The sequence below is a fragment of the Dendrobates tinctorius genome, unplaced genomic scaffold (genome assembly GCF_039654945.1).
Source record: "Dendrobates tinctorius isolate UK_male_01 unplaced genomic scaffold, ASM3965494v1 ptg000332l, whole genome shotgun sequence".
NCBI classification, from domain to species: Eukaryota; Metazoa; Chordata; class Amphibia; order Anura; family Dendrobatidae; genus Dendrobates; species Dendrobates tinctorius.
In genome coordinates, this window is record NW_027361998.1 from 660673 (window position 1) to 679437 (window position 18765).

The window sequence follows — 18765 nt, forward strand, 5'->3', positions numbered from 1 at the left end:
GATAAATAGACATAAAATGACAGACACACAGGTATTGAAAATAATTGATGAATATGAAGATAGACTGATGTATAGATAATCTTTGCATTTCTCTTGACAGGTGTAACCTACTTGTTGCAGAAGGAGCAGGCCAGTAGCATTACGGCTGAGACAAGCACTGCATTCACCAGGATGAGCATCAATGAGGCTGCATTGCTCTGTCCATAGATGTCATACAAGAAGTGGTCTGTAGAGGGAGCCATGGAACCACAATCCAGAGGCTGTCTGCAGATAAGAGCAAGCATGAGTCAGGAGAAAAACCCAGACTGATAGGAGACATGTGTGTGAGCAGAGCAGGGTACACAGCACCGGACAAGAGCGGAATCTAAAATCTCTGTGCAAATTCTTCTTGGCCATCAGAGGAGATCCAGTGTCTCAGGTCCCCTATTGTGAGGTTTTGTGGGGTTCCCAATGGTCCGACCCATCTAATAACCATCATATGCCAAGTGGAAAAGTGATTATTTTTCACACTGGAATAATCCTTTAAGATAGGAAGAGGTGTGGTACCAAATATAGGGCCCATGGGTCTTAGGTATGCCCTTGTTAATGGCTCGCTAAGGCTATATGCCCTTGTTAATGGCTCGCTAAGGCTATGTGCCTACGTTGCAGAAAGGCTGCAGAATTGACCGCAGCATTTCTGCAACTCCCTGCCGCGGGTAAAATGCATGCGGAATTCACATAAGTTTTCCTGCAAAACACAAGTGTTTTGCAAGCATTTTTAGAATGCTTTTGCTTTTGCAAGCGATTTGAAGCATGGCTTGGAAAAGTGATTGACGGGTTGATCACACACAAGCATAGCGCTTGACAAGTGTGACCAACTTTTTACTATTGAGGCGGCCTATGCAGCATCAATAGTAAAAGATAGAATGTTAAAAGTAATAAAAAAAATAAATAATAGGGATATACTTACCCTCTGTCGGCCCCCGGAGTCCTCCCGCACCTCATTGGCGCTGCCAGCAAGTTCCGTTCCCAGCGAGCCTTGCGACAATTATCTCTGATAACGCAGTGGTCTCGCGAGATGCTACGTCATCAGAGGTCATTTGCACAATGCATCCCTGGGAACGGAAGTTGCCACCAGCGCCGATGAGGACCGGGAGGGCTCCAGGGGTGAGTATATCCCTATTTTTTATTTTAATTCTAGTTTTTACAGGATGATGGTACCCAGGGCCTGGAGGACAGTCTCCTCCTCTCCTCCAGGCCCTGGGTACCATCCGCCCGTGAAGCGCTCACTTTAAGCATGGTGGGCATAGCCACTTGTGTAAAGTGTGCGTTTCAATGCAATCCTATGGCGGCGGAATCGCCGTGATTTCGCAGAATTAATGGATATGCTGTGGATTTTACCGCTATGCGATTCTGCAGCGGAAAAATCCACAGCATGGGCACAGCAGCTGCGGAATCCCATAGGATTGCATGGGGATGCGTTTTATTACTCATATACAAAAAATCAATCCTTAAAAGATACTTTATTGACCAATCATTAAAAAGTTTTCAAAACTTCAAAAACAGGCAAACAAAAATAGGCTTATTGCTGATTTTCAAAATCCAGCCACAAACACTAGAGAGTCGTTCCAATGTCAGGTAGAGGGTCACAAACCTATTTGTCCCTATAGGGCCCTATATCTCTCTCCTACCTGACAGCGGAGGTTGGCACCCTCTTGATACGCAAATGGCGCCCCCGCTCCTCGGCGGCTCTCCCTAATCTCCCTGTTGACTCCTATCTAAACAACATCAGCTTGGAGTACAACAGATGGCCGGGGACAAAAATATAATAGATAATAACCCCATGCCACAAACCACCAAGACAAAAATGTAAGGAATAGTAACTGGAAAAAACTCTAATTTTTGGCAGATTTGTAAACATTTGCTTTGGGAGGAAAAGGGGTCTAGATAACCCTATTTAGGTGTCTCCCTGCCTGACAGCGGAGCTTTTACACCCTACGTTACTCTGGTGCCCCCGCTCCACGTGGGCTGACCCTTACTGACCCCTACACTTCTCACCCAGAAAGAGGAAAGAGGGTGTCAGAACATATGGCCAAGGGAGACAGGGGTAATAACTTAGAATTATCCCTGAAAAAATCCCCCCCAAAGACAAAAAATGTTTTAATAATAATAAAAAAAATGTATCTGCAAAGCGATGTATACAGTGTATGGGATAATAGTGCATTAGCAAAGGCAGTTGCAAGTAAAGGGGGTAAGATATCAAACAGAACAGATACACAATCATTTAAATGTTCTTAAGCAGCATTAATGTACATTTCTCACATCACAGAACGCCGCTATTACCTCTAATCCCCAACAACACATTTTTCATATTGCATCATGCCCAAAACAATGAGCCATTGATCACCCGGCTCAAATTGCACTGTCCCCAAGTATTAAATCAACAAAATTGACAAATATATATAAGAACTTAGCTCATGGCCAATGAAAAATCGCCTTGACGCGTTTCCCTCCCGTAAAAGGAGTTCATCAGGAGGCCCATGATGTATTATGAATGCTCCCTCCGAGCATCAGATGTCATGCCTGGTTGCAGGTATCAATGGCTTATTGTTTTTGGGCATGAAGCAATATGAAAATATGCTGTTATGGGGGATTAGAGGTAATAGCAGCGGTTGGTGATTTGAGAAATGTTTATTAATGCTGTTTAAGAATACTCAGATGGTTGTATATCTGTTTTGATTGATACCTTACCCCCTTTATTTGAAACTGCCTTTGTCAAAGTACTATCACCCCGCCTACTATATATATTGAGGTGATTTTTCAGTGGCCATGAGCTAAGTTCTTACATATTTGTTAATTTGATGATTTTTTTTTTATTTTGGGACAGTGCAATTTTGAGCCTGAGCGATCAATGGCTCATTGTTTTGGGCATGATGCAATATGAAAAATGTGTTGTTGGGGATTAGAGGTAATAGCGGCGTTCTGTGATGTGAGAAATGTACATTAAAGCTGCTTAAGACCATTTAAATGATTGTGTATCTGTTCTGATTGATATCTTGCCCCCTTTACTTGCAACTGCCTTTTCTAATGCACTATTATCCCATACACTGTATACATCGCTTTGCAGATACATTTTTTTTATTATTATTAAAACATTTTTTGTCTTTGGGGGGGATTTTTTCAGGGATAATTCTAAGTTATTACCCCTGTCTCCCTTGGCCATATGTTCTGACACCCTCTTTCCTCTTTCTGGGTGAGAAGTGTAGGGGTCAGTAAGGGTCAGCCCACGTGGAGCGGGGGCACCAGAGTAACGTAGGGTGTAAAAGCTCCGCTGTCAGGCAGGGAGACACCTAAATAGGGTTATTTAGACCCCTTTTCCTCCCAAAGCAAATGTTTACAAATCTGCCAAAAATTAGAGTTTTTTCCAGTTACTATTCCTTACATTTTTGTCTTGGTGGTTTGTGGCATGGGGTTATTATCTATTATATTTTTGTCCCCGGCCATCTGGTGTACTCCAAGCTGATGTCATTTACATAGGAGTCAACAGGGAGATTAGGGAGAGCCGCCGAGGAGCGGGGGCACCATTTGCGTATCAAGAGGGTGCCAACCTCCGCTGTCAGGTAGGAGAGAGATATAGGGCCCTATAGGGACAAATAGGTTTGTGACCCTCTACCTGACATTGGAACGACTCTCTAGTGTTTGTGGCTGGATCTTGAAAATCAGCAATAAGCCTATTTTTGTTTGCCTGTTTTTGAAGTTTTGAAAACTTTTTAATGATTGGTCAATAAAGTATCTTTTAAGGATTGATTTTTTTTGTATATGAGCCGTTGAATAATGAATCCAGAATTATATTTATTAAGAATTTTTGATGCATTTTATTAGCATTTTTTCTGCAGCGGCAAAAACGCTACGGAAACGCATAAAAAAATGCAACGTGGGCACACAGCCTAAAAGTAAGACGGTTAAGGAGATTGTGTGAATAGACTCCTGTCCCAATAGTCTGCCGTGACGGCTTACATTCTGGTGCTGACACAATGCATCCACTTTATATTTGTATTCTACCACTACAGATTGAGGACAGGCTCCTGATACAGCGCCGATGAGCAATTTCTAAGACTTTGAAACCTGGTTAATATTTTTTACAAATATATAGGCGTGCTTTGAAAGTTTGTGAACCCTTCCAAATTTTCCATATTTCACACTCTATCGTTTTCATGCTTTATCTGTCCTCTCTTCTTTCCGCGCTCTACAGCACAGTATCTAGCACTCTCCTATCCATAGACGACTTTCAGTCTAATCCTCCCGGTGCATGAATAGAATGACAGAATCCAGTGTAGACTGACATCTGGGGGAATAATATACAGACAGATGATAGAGGAAGGTATTCAACCCCACAAGGAAAGAAGCTTGGTGGTAACCCTTGTGAAGGTCATTCTCCCGACCTTGAGGTTGTTTAGCTTGGCTTTCTCCTGTCTCTTATCAGCAATGAGGAAAGAAATTAAATAAATAAAAAGTTTCCTGTTAGCATTTATGGATTTGTCTTCCTTGTTTCTCGGTTGATGGTGACTTTTCTTGTTCTGTATCTGAGTCCACGCGCTGCCAGGAAATATAGGGAGATGTGGGGAGAACCCCACAATATGATGTCAGGTATAGGTATTAGCAGTGTTAGAGTTGTTTAGCTACAGCAAAAATTAAGGATCAAACTGGTGAAATGGTGGCTACATATAGATTACTAAACAGACATAGATAACACTGCAGACAATTATCTAATAATGGTGAATCCTAATTCCCGAAAGGTAACACCAGCAGGGGCTCACAGGATCCATGCGTCCACCCCAACACGCGTTTCGCATGCAAGCCTTCGTCAGCCCCCTATATTTCCCTACCATGTCAGTGTGGGTAGGAGGATTCCCATAGAGCGACTGGGCCGGAACCAAGGGGACCGCCATCAGGGTTCCTGAAGGAACAACATCAGGGGGGGCAACGAAGGGAAGGACACTACTGAAGGTGTCCGGGCAACTGGGGGCGGGGCAAGGATAAAAGGAGCAAGGGGCACGCTCAGGAATCAGCTGGCAGAGAGGCTGAAAGGAGAGGAGAGTCTGTGTGATCTAGAGAGAGACGGTGTAAAGGGCGTGGAGGAGTTGAGAGACAATCAGGGGTGTTGTGAGTTCATTTTCCCCTTTACCACTGAGGCCCGATGAACTCCCTCTTCTGGTAAAGAAAGGTAGTGAGCCTGATTATCAAGCACCTGGTCCTAATGATGATGATTGGCTGAGTGGAGTTTCTGACTGGATATAAGGCTGTCGACACCCTTCTGCCCTGCGGGTGATTTCTCTGTGGGATCCTTGGATACCAGTCTGAATTCCTGCTCTCCTAAAGCTAAGTTTTCTGCTCTGCCTTTTGCATTTGTACTTTGACTTTGTTTTGCTGGATTTCTGTCATTCCCTGCTGGGGTGAGCTGAATTCCTTTAGCTCTGTCTTCAGAAAATACCTGAGTGCTGATATAGTTTTTGAAGCCTAGCTGCTTCAGGGCCTTTTTCCATATCAGCTTGTGGGCTTATGTCTTTTATAGGGTTTTTGCAGATTGCAGACAGCAGCTTTCTTATCCTGTCCTATTTTTAGTTAGCTTGGGCCCCATTGTTTGCTCAGCCTATCTTTCTATCTGTGTGGGTGTTTTTTCATCTTGCTTCACAGTCATTATATGTTGGGGGCTGCCTTTTACTTTGGGGTCTGCTCTGGGGCAGTTTAGATTTCCTTTTCTGTCTTTAGGCTATTTAGTTCTCCGGCTGTGATCGAGGGGTCTAGGGCACCGTAGGAACCCCCCACGGCTACTGCTAGTTGTGTTGATAGGTTCAGGGGTCTGCAATCTGATAGTTGCCAACTTCTCTGGTTTTCTAGACGTAGCTTCTACTTTTGTGTCTGCCTCCTACGGTGACTCGTTCATAACAGAATCACCCGCCATACCGCAGATCCTAGGGTACTCAATAGCAGGAAAGAATTGTAAGAAGAAAAAAAAAAAAAAAAAAAGTGTGTGTATTTTTTCCTCTATATCTCTGAGGCCGTAGGGGGATTTTTTTTTTCTCTCAATGGAGATAAAGCAATTGTCTGATCGTGTGGAGCAGCTCGCTGCGGAAGTGCGGGGAATTTCCGCCTACCTTGCTCATTCACATGCTGCTGAACCAAAGATTCCCACACCTGGTGTATTTTTTGGGGATCGGTCTAAATTTTTGAATTTCAAAAATAATTATAAATTATTTTTTGCTTTGAAGCCTAACTCGTCAGGGAACTCCGCGCAGCAGGTTAAAATTGTCATCTCTTTGCTGTGTGGCGATCCCCAGGATTGGGCGTTTTCTTTGAAACCTGATGATCCTATTCTGACTAATGTGAACGCATTTTTTCAAGCCTTGGGGTTGTTGTATGACGAACCTAATGCCATTGATCAGGCTGAAAAGACCCTGCTGGCATTGAACCAGGGTCAAGATTCTGCAGAATTGTACTGTCAAAAATTCCGAAAGTGGGCGGTACTTACTACCTGGAATGATAATGCCCTGGCTGCTCTCTTTCGGAAGGGTTTGTCAGAAGCCGTAAAAGATACTATGGTGGGATTTCCTGTTCCCTCTGGTCTTGACGATTCTATGTCATTAGCCATTCAGATTGATCGGCGTTTGCGCGAACACAAAGCTGCACGAGTAGTGTTGCCACTTGTTGTACAAATGTCTGAACCTATGCAATGTGATAGAGTTTTGTCCAGAAAACAGCAGCGTCAGGAGTTCAGAAGGCGTAATAAGTTGTGTTTTTTCTGTGGAGATGCCTCGCATATTATTTCTGTCTGTACTAAACTAGAGAAACGCTTTGCACACACGTTTTCTGTTGGTGGTGTTCAACCTAAGTTTCTTCTGGCTATTACTCTGATCTGCTCCCTGTCCACATTTTCCGCCAAGGCTTTTGTGGATTCGGGAGCAGCTCTAAACCTAATGGACTTGGATTTTGCTAAACGTTGTGGATTTGCTATGACACCTCTGCAGACGCCTATCCCTTTGAGGGGGATTGATGCTACTCCTTTGGCAAAAAATAACCCTCAGTTTTGGACCCAGGTGGTAATGCGGGTCGCCCCAGACCATCAAGAAAATTGCAGATTTTTGGTGTTGCATAATCTGCATGATACCATTGTTCTGGGGTTTCCCTGGTTGCAAATTCATAATCCAGTTTTGGATTGGAAATCTGTGTCTGTGGTGAGTTGGAGTTGTCGGTGTGCCTTTAGTGAGGCTCCGGTGTTTTCCACTTCTCCTCAGTCACATGATGTTCCTGATTATTTGGCGGACTTTTATGATGTATTTAGTGAGAATGAGTCTGCGTCTCTGCCTCCTCATAGGAGTTATGACTGTGCTATTGAACTGAGCCCGGGGTGTAAATTCCCCAAGGGTCGGCTCTTCAATTTATCTGTACCCGAGCACGAGGCTATGCGATCCTATATTAAGGAGGCGTTGGAGAAGGGTCATATTAGACCATCCTTGTCACCCTTAGGTGCCGTTTTTTTTTTTGTAGCCAAAAAAGATGGATCATTAAGACCTTGTATTGATTATCGTGCCCTCAACAAAATTACTGTTAAATATCAGTATCCGTTACCCCTGATTTCGGATCTATTCTCTAGAGTTAAAGGTGCTTCCTGGTTTACCAAGCTTGACCTCAGGGGGGCGTATAATCTTATTCGCATTAAGCATGGGGATGAATGGAAGATGGCGTTTAATACTCCGGAGGGACATTTTGAGTACCTGGTGATGCCTTTTGGGCTCACTAATGCCCCTTCTGTCTTCCAGTGCTTCATGAACGATATTTTCCGAGATTTTGTCGATAAATTTTTGATTATCTATCTGGATGATATTTTGATCTTCTCCAAGGATTGGCATTCTCATGTGGAACATATTCGGACTGTGTTCCGGATCTTGAGGGAGAATTCCCTGTATGTCAAAGGATCTAAATGCCTTTTTGGAGTAAAGAGGATTTCTTTTTTGGGATTTATTTTGTCTCTGTCAACTGTTGAAATGGACCCGGCCAAGGTACAGGCCATTCACGATTGGGTTCAGCCCACTTCTTTGAAGGCCCTTCAGAAGTTTTTGGGTTTTGCTAACTTTTATCGGAAATTTATAGCAAAATTTTCTAGTATTGCCAAGCCATTGACTGATTTGACTAAGAAGGGTGCTGATGTGTTAAATTGGTCTCCAGAGGCTGTTTCTTCCTTTCAGGAGCTGAAGCGAAGATTCACCTCCGCCCCGGTTTTGCGGCAACCTGATGTCTCACTTCCGTTCCAGGTAGAGGTGGATGCTTCTGAGATTGGTGCAGGAGCTGTTTTGTCCCAAAAGGATCCTGTAACATCTAAAATGAATCCCTGTGCTTTCTTTTCCCGAAAGTTCTCTCCATCTGAACGTAACTATGATGTGGGGAATCGGGAACTGTTGGCCATGAAATGGGCATTTGAGGAGTGGAGACATTGGTTGGAGGGAGCTAAGCATCAAGTCTTGGTCCTCACTGACCACAAGAATCTGATTTACCCAGAGTCGGCTAAGCGCTTGAACCCTAGAAAGGCTAGGTGGGCCTTGTTTTTTACACGTTTTGATTTTGTGGTTTCTTTTCTTCCTGGAACTAAGAATGTCAAGGCTGACGCCCTATCTAGGAGCTTCTTTGCTGATTCTCCTGTGGTGACCAAACCTGCTACCATCTTAGGCGAAGGGGTAGTTCTTTCTGCTATCTCGCCCGATTTGAGACGTGCTCTAGAAGAGTTCCAGAAGGACAAACCTGAGCGTTGTCCCAGTGGAAAGTTGTACGTTCCTGACCAGTGGAAGAGGAGAGTGATGTCTGAAGTTCATTGCTCTGCTTTGGCTTGTCATCCAGGTATTTTTGGTACTAGAGATTTGGTGAGTCGGTCTTGTTGGTGGCCCTCCTTGTCTCGTGATGTCAGGAATTTTGTGCAGTCCTGTGGGACTTGCTCCCGGTCTAAATCGTGTTCTCGCTCTAGTGGGTTGTTGATGCCTTTGCCTGTCCCCAAGAGGCCATGGACCCATATTTCAATGGATTTCATCTCTGATATGCCTGTCTCTCAAAGGATGACTGTTATTTGGGTGATTTGTGATAGGTTCTCTAAGATGGTTCATCTTGTACCACTCCCTAAGTTGCCGTCTTCCTCTGAGTTGGTACCCCTGTTTTTGCAACAGGTGGTTCGCTTGCACGGGATTCCTGAGAACATTGTATCTGACAGAGGAGTTCAATTTGTGTCTAGATTTTGGAGAACTTTCTGTTCCAAGCTGGGAATTCAGTTGTCCTTCTCCTCTGCTTTTCACCCTCAGACCAATGGGCAGACAGAGAGAACAAACCAGACCTTGGAGTCATATTTGAGATGTTTTATTTCCGCTGATCAGGATGATTGGGTTTCATTTTTGCCCTTGGCCGAATTTGCTTTAAATAATAGAGCTAGTTCTGCCACTTTGATGTCACCTTTTTTTTGTAACTTTGGGTTTCATCCTCGATTTTCTTCAGGGCAGGTGGAGCCCTCTGCCTGCCCAGGTGTTGACACTGTGGTGGAGAGAATGCACCAGATCTGGGACCAAGTGGTGGATAAGTTATCTCTCTCCCAGGAAAAGGCCCAGCGGTTTTCCAACCGACATAGGACCATTGGTCCCCAGTTTAAGGTTGGTGATATGGTGTGGTTATCATCAAAAAATATTGCTATGAAGGTGGCTTCTCCTAAGTTTAAGCCTAGATTTATTGGACCTTACAAGATTTTGGAGATTATTAATCCGGTCTCTTTTCGTTTGGCTCTTCCTGTCACATTTAAAATCCATAATGTGTTCCATAAGTCTTTGTTGAAGAGGTTTGTTGAACCTGTTGTTCCGGGGGTGGCACCTCCAGACCCTGTATTGGTTGAAGGTAACATGGAATATGAGGTAGAGAAAGTACTGGATTCCCATCTGGCTAGACGGAGACTCCAGTATTTGGTTAAGTGGAAGGGTTATGGTCAGGAGGATAATTCCTGGGTCTCTGCCTCTGATATTCATGCCAAAAGATTGGTGCGTGCCTTTCATCGGGCTCACCCTGATCGCCCTGGTGGCGTGGTTGAGGGTTCGGTGACCCCTCCTCAAGGGGGAGGTACTGTTGTGAGTTCATTTTCCCCTTTACCACTGAGGCCCGATGAACTCCCTCTTCTGGTAAAGAAAGGTAGTGAGCCTGATTATCAAGCATCTGGGCCTAATGATGATGATTGGCTGAGTGGAGTTTCGGACTGGATATAAGGCTGTCGACGCCCTTCTGCCCTGCGGGTGATTTCTCTGTGGGATCCTTGGATACCAGTCTGAATTCCTGCTCTCCTAAAGCTAAGTTTTCTGCTCTGCCTTTTGCATTTGTACTTTGACTTTGTTTTGCTGGATTTCTGTCATTCCCTGCTGGGGTGAGCTGAATTCCTTTAGCTCTGTCTTCAGAAAATACCTGAGTGCTGATATAGTTTTTGAAGCCTAGCTGCTTCAGGGCCTTTTTCCATATCAGCTTGTTGGCTTATGTCTTTTATAGGGTTTTTGCAGATTGCAGACAGCAGCTTTCCTATCCTGTCCTATTTTTAGTTAGCTTGGGCCCCATTGTTTGCTCAGCCTATCTTTCTATCTGAGTGGGTGTTTTTTCATCTTGCTTCACCGTCATTATATGTTGGAGGCTGCCTTTTACTTTGGGGTCTGCTCTGGGGCAGTTTAGATTCTCCGGCTGTGATCGAGGGGTCTAGGGCACCGTAGGAACCCCCCACGGCTACTGCTAGTTGTGTTGATAGGTTCAGGGGTCTGCAATCTGATAGTTGCCAACTTCTCCGGTTTTCTGGACGTAGCTTCTACTTTTGTGTCTGCCTCCTACGGTGACTCGTTCATAACACAGGGGTCTGTGAGGGGTAAGCGACGTACTCATGGACAATTTACGTGTGCTCGTCCCCTACTGTGAGCTGCCCGCCGTCCACGTACAGCCACAGCCATGCTCGCTGTTCCGCGCTCCCTCGCGGCTGGTCCACGACCCCCGACGACTGCTGCCGCCGTGTTTCCACACGCTGCAGTGACCTGGACACTGCCTCCCTGTCTCCGCCCACGGCTGCGGCCTTCCACCACCGACTTCAGTGGACGTCACAGATCCTTCAGGGCCTGTTGCGCCCCAACAGCACAGATCCTTCAGGGCCTGTTGAGCCCCAGCGGCACAGATTCCTCCGGGCCTGTTGCGCCCCAACAGCACAGATCCTTCTGGGCCTATTGTGCCCCCAGCGTCAAGGTTTCTCCAGGGCCTGTAGTGCCCCCACGGCAAGGATCCTTCAGGGCGTGTCGGGTCCAATCATCTCTGGATATCGGGGCGCCAGAGCAGCCGCATCAGCGATCCCTAAGCGGCCACGTCTGTGATCCTGAAAGACGCCTGGAAGGATAAGTTGACTATAGGAAATAAGGACCCATAGTTTGGCCGTACTTGGCCTATGACACCCGGACTAGCCGGATTAGTCGCCTTTACGATAAGAAAAGTCTTGTTAATGTTGTTGAGTCCCTGCGTGGACAGATAGTTGTTATCCCCTTTGCTTGCTCAGCATAGCCCCAGCGGCTCCAATTTATAAACGTTGATTTCACAAATCACACTCTGTCTTGTGTCTCGTCACTGCATCCTAAGAACCTGCTTTACCCTACATCAGTAGACATTTTTGTATGCTTTTTTATGTGTTTTATGTCCACGCTCCCTTATGCCTGTTATATTATTCAGTTATTATGTTTCACGATATAATGGACTTCATGATCGTTTCTTTGGTTTCCCCTCCCTCTTTGTGTATATGTAGCCGACGATCAGTCCTGATTCAGTCCTGCTTGTATATTAGATACTATATTATCTTCACCCGTCTCTGCTCTCTTTCTAACTTCATCACCTCCCCTCTCCCTCTCTCTGACCACCATCTACTCACTTTCTCATCCCTGTCCTCCTCACCTGTCACCCATGTCCAGCAACACGCGCACCCCCGCAGAAACCTCAGACACCTAGACACCCACGCGCTCTCTGACTCTATTCTACCACTGGCATCCATATCCTCACTCCATGACACAGACGGTGTCACTGCTTTGTACAATGCCACTCTCGCATCAGCTCTTGACACGGTCGCCCCTCTCGTTCATGTGACATATCAATAGACAACCCTGGCACAATAGCAGCACTAAAAAGCTCCGGTAAGTGTCCCGGGTTGCAGAGCGGCGCTGGAAGAAAACAAATTCGCAAGATGATTTCACTGCATTCAAACAGGCAACACTCGCTTTCAAATCTGCCCTCACCTCTGCTAAACAGACCTACTTCACAACCCTCATATATTCCCTATTCTACAACCCCAAATAGTTATTCAAAACTTTTAACTCCCTCCTCCGCCCACCACTGCCCCCTCCAACCTCCCTCATCTCTGCCGAGGACTTTGCCACACACTTCAAAAATAAGATCGACCAAACAAGGCAAGTCTTCACTCAACCACCACAACCCCTTTGTATACCAGACCAATGCCCAAACCCCATAACCTCCCTCTCCAACATCACTGAAGGAGAGCTTAATCGCCTCTTCTCCAAATCGCACCTCACAACCTGTGCACTTGACCCCATCCCAACTCCTTCCCAACCTCGCCACCACACTTATCCCATCCCTAACCCACCTCTTCAACCTATCACTAACGTCCGGTACCTTCCCTTCTGCATTCAATCATGCCACCATAACACCTATCCTTAAAAAGCCAACCCTCAAACATGCCACCATAACACCCATCCTCAAAAAATCAAACCTTGACCCAACCGCTATGTCCAGCTATCGCCCAATATCACTGCTCTCTGTAGGGCTGAGGAGAACCAGAAGTGAACCCGCAGGAGGGCGACGACGAACCTCCTCGGGGCGAGCTGGCCAAGTGGACCACCCCCTATACAGGGAGCGTCTGGGGCAAGCCACGGGGAGACTATCGCCGCGGAAGCTGATACCCGGGGACAACAGCAGGAGGAAAACCAGAGGTGACCACAAGGACTGCGGAAGGACCAGCAGGGGAGGGTTTGTAGACAGGAACAGATTAGGCTGACGACGGTAGATACTGCAGGAGAGGACTTGAGGCCGGGTAAGGGCGAAGCAGGCACTAGGAAAGAACACAGGGAGAGATTACAAGAAGGTACAGGGGCACAGAGCGCAGGACAGAGTGCTAGGCTGGGAGAGCGCAGGAACGCGTGGACCTGAATCAGCAGTGCTAGACACAATTGATAGTCAGGCACTGGGCAGGAGGCGAGGCTACCTGATATAGGACTGCAGGCAGCGCTTCCGGGTCAGGGTCGGCCAGGAGGTGGAGCAGCAGCAGCATCAGAGGACATGAGTGGCAGGGTCACTGGCGCGCAGTGCGCAGGCGCACCCGACGGGCATGGAAGGCCAGTTGCAGCGGCTGCAGTGAAGGAGCAGGATGGCGCGTGCGCACCTCGGGAGCGCGCCGGGTGTTCGGGAGGAGGGGCAGAGGAAGCGGAGGATGCAGCCTCGGGCGGCGTGACAGGAGCAGCGGGGAGCGTGGCAGCGGGTGGCGTGACACTCTCATTCGCTTCCAAACTCCTGGAGCAGCACGTCCACGCTGAACTTTCCTCCCACCTCTCATCTAACTTGCTCTTTGACAATCTACAATCTGGTTTCCGCTCCCATCACTCCACTGAGACAGCCCTGACCAAAATTACTAACGACCTACTTACAGCCAAAGCTAACGGACAATACTCTATACTCCTCCTTCTAGACCTGTCCTCTGTCTACAACACAGTTGACCATTGCCTCCTACTACAGATCCTCTCCTCCTTTGGTCAGAAAGGCCTTTCCCTATCCTGGATCTCCTCATACCTTTCCAACCGCACATTCAGCGTCTCCCACTCCCACACCACCTCCTCATCCCACCCTCTCTCTGTTGGAGTCCCCCAAGGCTCTGTTCTAGGACCCCTACTCTTCTCAATCTACACACTTGGTCTGGGGCAACTCATAAAGTCCCATGGATTCCACTACCACCTTTATGCTGATGACACCCAGATCTACCTCTCTGGCCCAGACGTCACCTCTCTGCTCTGCAGAATCCCGGAGTGTCTATCAGCCATATCCTCCTTCTTCTCCTCTCGCTTCCTAAAGCTCAATGTGGACAAATCTAAACTAATCATCGTTCCTCCATCTCACAGATCCTCCTTACCCGACCTAGCTATAACAATTAACGACATCACTCTGTATGTAACCCCTTCTAATGTACAGCACCATGGAATCAATGGCGCTATAGAAATAATAATAATATATAGGTGTACACTTTCTCTAAAATACTAATGCCTTTGAAAGGGCAAAATTGCAGTGTGTGAACAAGTCCTTACTTATCACAACCACCAGCTCGAGGTACATAAATCTATGATTGATAAGTGATGACTCTGCAGCTGCAGTGAGGTGAAGACTATCTCTCTTCCCTACATCAGACCAGATGGGAAAACTTTACTCTCAGTTTTCTTATCCTCTAATCATTGCAGCAGATCTGGATTTTTACACATTCTGTGAATTTTTGAAGATTATTTCAGATGCCTTACATTTAGTAAGAGGGAAAAAAGAAAACAACGGGCAACAAAAAGTCTCAAGTAGGAAACAGTAATAATCACTTCCCTGTACCATAACCCAATAAAACAGTGCGTCATTCCTACATCTCCCATAACAGTGCATCATTCACAGATCCCCCATAACAGCACATCATCCACAGATCCCCATAACAGAGCGTCATCCACAGATCCCCATAACAGAGCGTCATCCACAGATCCCCATAACAGTGCGTCATCCACAGATCCCCATAACAGTGCGTCATCCACAGATCCCCCATAACAGTGCATCATCCACAGATCCCCATAACAGTGCGTCATCCACAGATCCCCATAACAGTGCGTCATCCACAGATCCCCATAACAGTGCATCATCCACAGATCCCCCATAACAGCGCGTCATCCACAGATCCCCCATAACAGCGCGTCATCCACAGATCCCCCATAACAGTGCGTCATCCACAGATCCCCCATAACAGTGCATCATCCACAGATCCCCATAACAGTGCATCATCCACAGATCCCCATAACAGTGCGTCATCCACAGAGCCCCATAACAGTGCGTCATCCACAGATCCCCCATAACAGCGCGTCATCCATAGATCCCCCATAACAGTGCATCATCCACAAATCCCCCATAACAGCGCGTCATCCACAGATCCCCATAACAGTGCGTCATTCCTACATCTCCCATAACAGTGCATCATCCACAGATCCCCCATAACAGCGCATCATCCACAAATCCCCCATAACAGTGCGTCATCCACAGATCCCCCATAACAGTGCGTCATACCCAGATCACCCATAACAATGCGTCATTCCTACATCTCCCATAACAGTGCATCATCCACAGATCCCCCATAACAGTGAATCATCCACAGATCCCCCATAACAGTGCATCATCCACAAATCACCCATAACAGTGCATCATCCACAGATCCCCCATAACAGCGCGTCATCCACTGATCCCCCATAACAGTGCATCATCCACAGATCCCCATAACAGTGCGTCATCCACAGATCCCCCATAACAGTGCATCATCCACAGATCCCCCATAACAGCGCATCATCCACAGATCCCCCATAACAGTGCATCATCCACAGATCCCCCATAACAGTGCATCCTCCACAGATCCCCCATAACAGCGCATCATCTACAGATCCCCATAACAGTGCATCATCCACAGATCCCCCATAACAGCGCATCATCCACAGCTCCCCATAACAGTGCATCATCCACAGATCCCCCATAACAGCGCGTCATCCACAGATCCCCCATAACAGTGCGTCATCCACAGATCCCCCATGACAGTGCATCATCCACAGATCCCCCATAACAGCGCATCATCCACAGCTCCCCATAACAGTGCATCATCCACAGATCCCCCATAACAGCGCATCATCCACAGATCCCCATAACAGCGCATCATCTACAGATCCCCCATAACAGCGCATCATCTACAGATCCCCATAACAGTGCATCATCCACAGATTCCCCATAACAGCGCATCATCCACAGCTCCCCATAACAGTGCATCATCCACAGATCCCCCATAACAGCGCGTCATCCACAGATCCCCCATAACAGTGCATCCTCCACAGATCCCCCATAACAGCGCATCATCTACAGATCCCCATAACAGTGCATCATCCACAGATCCCCCATAACAGCGCATCATCCACAGCTCCCCATAACAGTGCATCATCCACAGATCCCCCATAACAGCGCGTCATCCACAGATCTCCCATAACAGCGCATCATCCACAGATCCCCCATAACAGCGCATCATCCACAGATCCCCCATAACAGTGCATCATCCACAGATCCCCCATAACAGCGCATCATCCACAGCTCCCCATAACAGTGCATCATCCACAGATCCCCCATAACAGTGCATCATCCACAGATCCCCCATAATAGTGCATCATCCACAGCTCCCTATAACAGTGCATCATCCACAGATCACCATAACAGCGCGTCATCCACAGATTCCCCATAACAGTGCATCATCCACAGATCCCACATAACAGTGCGTCATCCACAGATCCCCCATAACAGTGCATCATCCACAGATCCCCAATAACAGTGCATCATCCACAGATCCCCAATAACAGTGCATCATCCACAGATCCCCCATAACAGCGCATCATCCACAGATCCCCCATAACAGTGCATCCTCCACAGATCCCCCATAACAGCCCATCATCCACAGATCCCCATCACAGTGCGTCATCTACAGATCCCCCATAATGCAGCATCATCCACAGGTCCCCCATAATGCAGCATCATCCACAGATCCCCCATAATGCAGCATGATCCACAGATCCCCCATAATGCAGCATGATCCACAGATCCCCCATAGCAGTGCGTTCCATTCGCTGACATGATGCAAAGATCTTAATATTAGCATGAACACAAAATACCATCAGTATGTTACATTACTACAAGATAGTTCCAGCCACTGATTCTGGAGGAGGACCTGTCACTACATCCAGAGTGTCCAGTTTTTCTGTTAATTTATTCTCGGTTCTCCCCTGACTTTGACGCTTTCTTCTTTTTGTAAACCCCCCCGTACCACTCTAGAGGTATGAACTTTTTTGAATTCAATGCATCTTTTTTTGCTTTCGGGATTCCTCGGGGGCGGGTCATTATTCTGCTCTGCATAATTACCCTGTGTGCCACACCCATAAAATTAAGCACTACCTGATGGATCATCTCCGGAAGAAAAATTTAAGGGAGCAGAGGAAATAAAAGAAGAGGAAAAACTGGGAGACTTCTTACTTGGTGAACGTTCCTCTGTAAATTGCATTTATAAATCTAGTTTTGCTGTTGGGTCCAATAATTATCTTATGTGCATGTTGTGGATTGATTACTGGGGGGGGCAGAGGTGGCATTTGGTATCTGTGGGGGTCCATAGTCCCGTCAACCTGATACAACATTTGTACTGGGCTCCTTCATGTCTTCCCTCTGGTCCCATGTGCGGAATGTTCTGTAATGCCGTCCGTCCGGTTCTCCTTGTCAGACTGATCTGTGCAGGAGGACGAGCAGCACTCTTCTCAGGAGGCGCTCCTATGGAGGGCCTGCCCCCATGTCCTCTGGTCTCTGTAGGTAAAGAACCCTGAACCCTACAGTGAAAAGTTCTGAGATTTTTTACATTCCACTAACTTTTTGCATTCTTCGGCCCCTCTTTCCATCTCGGTTACCATGATGTTGGGCATGTTGCTCCTATGATTCTACATTGCTCTTTCGGAAGTAGGATGATGACCTGTGAGATCTGTGCTCTCATATTGACTTGTCTGTGGTTTTCTTTATTATTTAACAATATTTTTATTGAAATTGTCCATAAATGTGGAAATGATTTAATTGAACCTTTATTTCCAGCAATGTATTCTGTGTATGTGAATGGTGCTGAGTCACTAACGCTGTGTCTCCCAACATGTGAAGGATAGAAAAGAATCATGGAATCATAGAATGATAGAATTGTAAGGGACCTCCTTGGTCATCTGGTCTAACCCCCTGCTCAATGCACTAAATCATCATAGACAGATGTCTGTCCAGCCTCTGTTTGAAGACTTCCATTGAAGGAGAACTGTCAAAAAGTTTTTTCTAATATCTAATCTGTGTCTCCTCCCATTCAGTTTCATCCCATTGCTTCTAGTATTTCCTTGTGCAAATGAGAATAAAGATGATCCTTCTACAATGTGACAGCCCTTGAGATATTTGTAGACAGCTATTAAGTCTCCTCTCAGTCTTCTTTTTTGCAATCTAAACATTCCCAAATTCTTTAATCATTCCTGGTAGGACATACTTTTCAGTCCGCTCACCATCCTGGTAGCTCTTCTCTGAACTTGCTCCAGTTTTTTGAAGGGGGACACACACTGTAGTTTATACTGCACACCCAAACATCACCCAGTCCATATTGTGCACCCAACAGAAATATTCTCCTACTGAAAACTATTCTTGTCCAATCATAGTATTATTGTACCCTCTTATGGTCCCAAAAGTGCCTCCCATTCAATATAATGCCCCCACATTCCATTTCCACCACATTATGATGACCCCCATATACATTATGATGTCCTCACAATCAGTATAAAATGTCCACAGTACATGCCCCCCATACAGTCTAGTGACTCCCTAAGATCACACCCACAGAGCCCTCCACTCAGTCTGTTGTCCCCC

At 46.5% G+C, this 18765-nt stretch overlaps 1 protein-coding gene across 1 annotated transcript in view; it reads right to left on the reverse strand.

Moving 5' to 3' along the window:
- LOC141074289 (uncharacterized) overlaps positions 1-18765 on the reverse strand; it is an 85873-nt gene that overhangs the window by 50510 nt on the left and 16598 nt on the right. Inside the window, exon 2 of the mRNA XM_073561907.1 lies at positions 112-264. Within this exon, the coding sequence (XP_073418008.1) occupies positions 112-242 (131 nt within the window). The 5' untranslated portion in view covers positions 243-264. The remainder of the gene's footprint in view (positions 1-111; positions 265-18765) is intronic.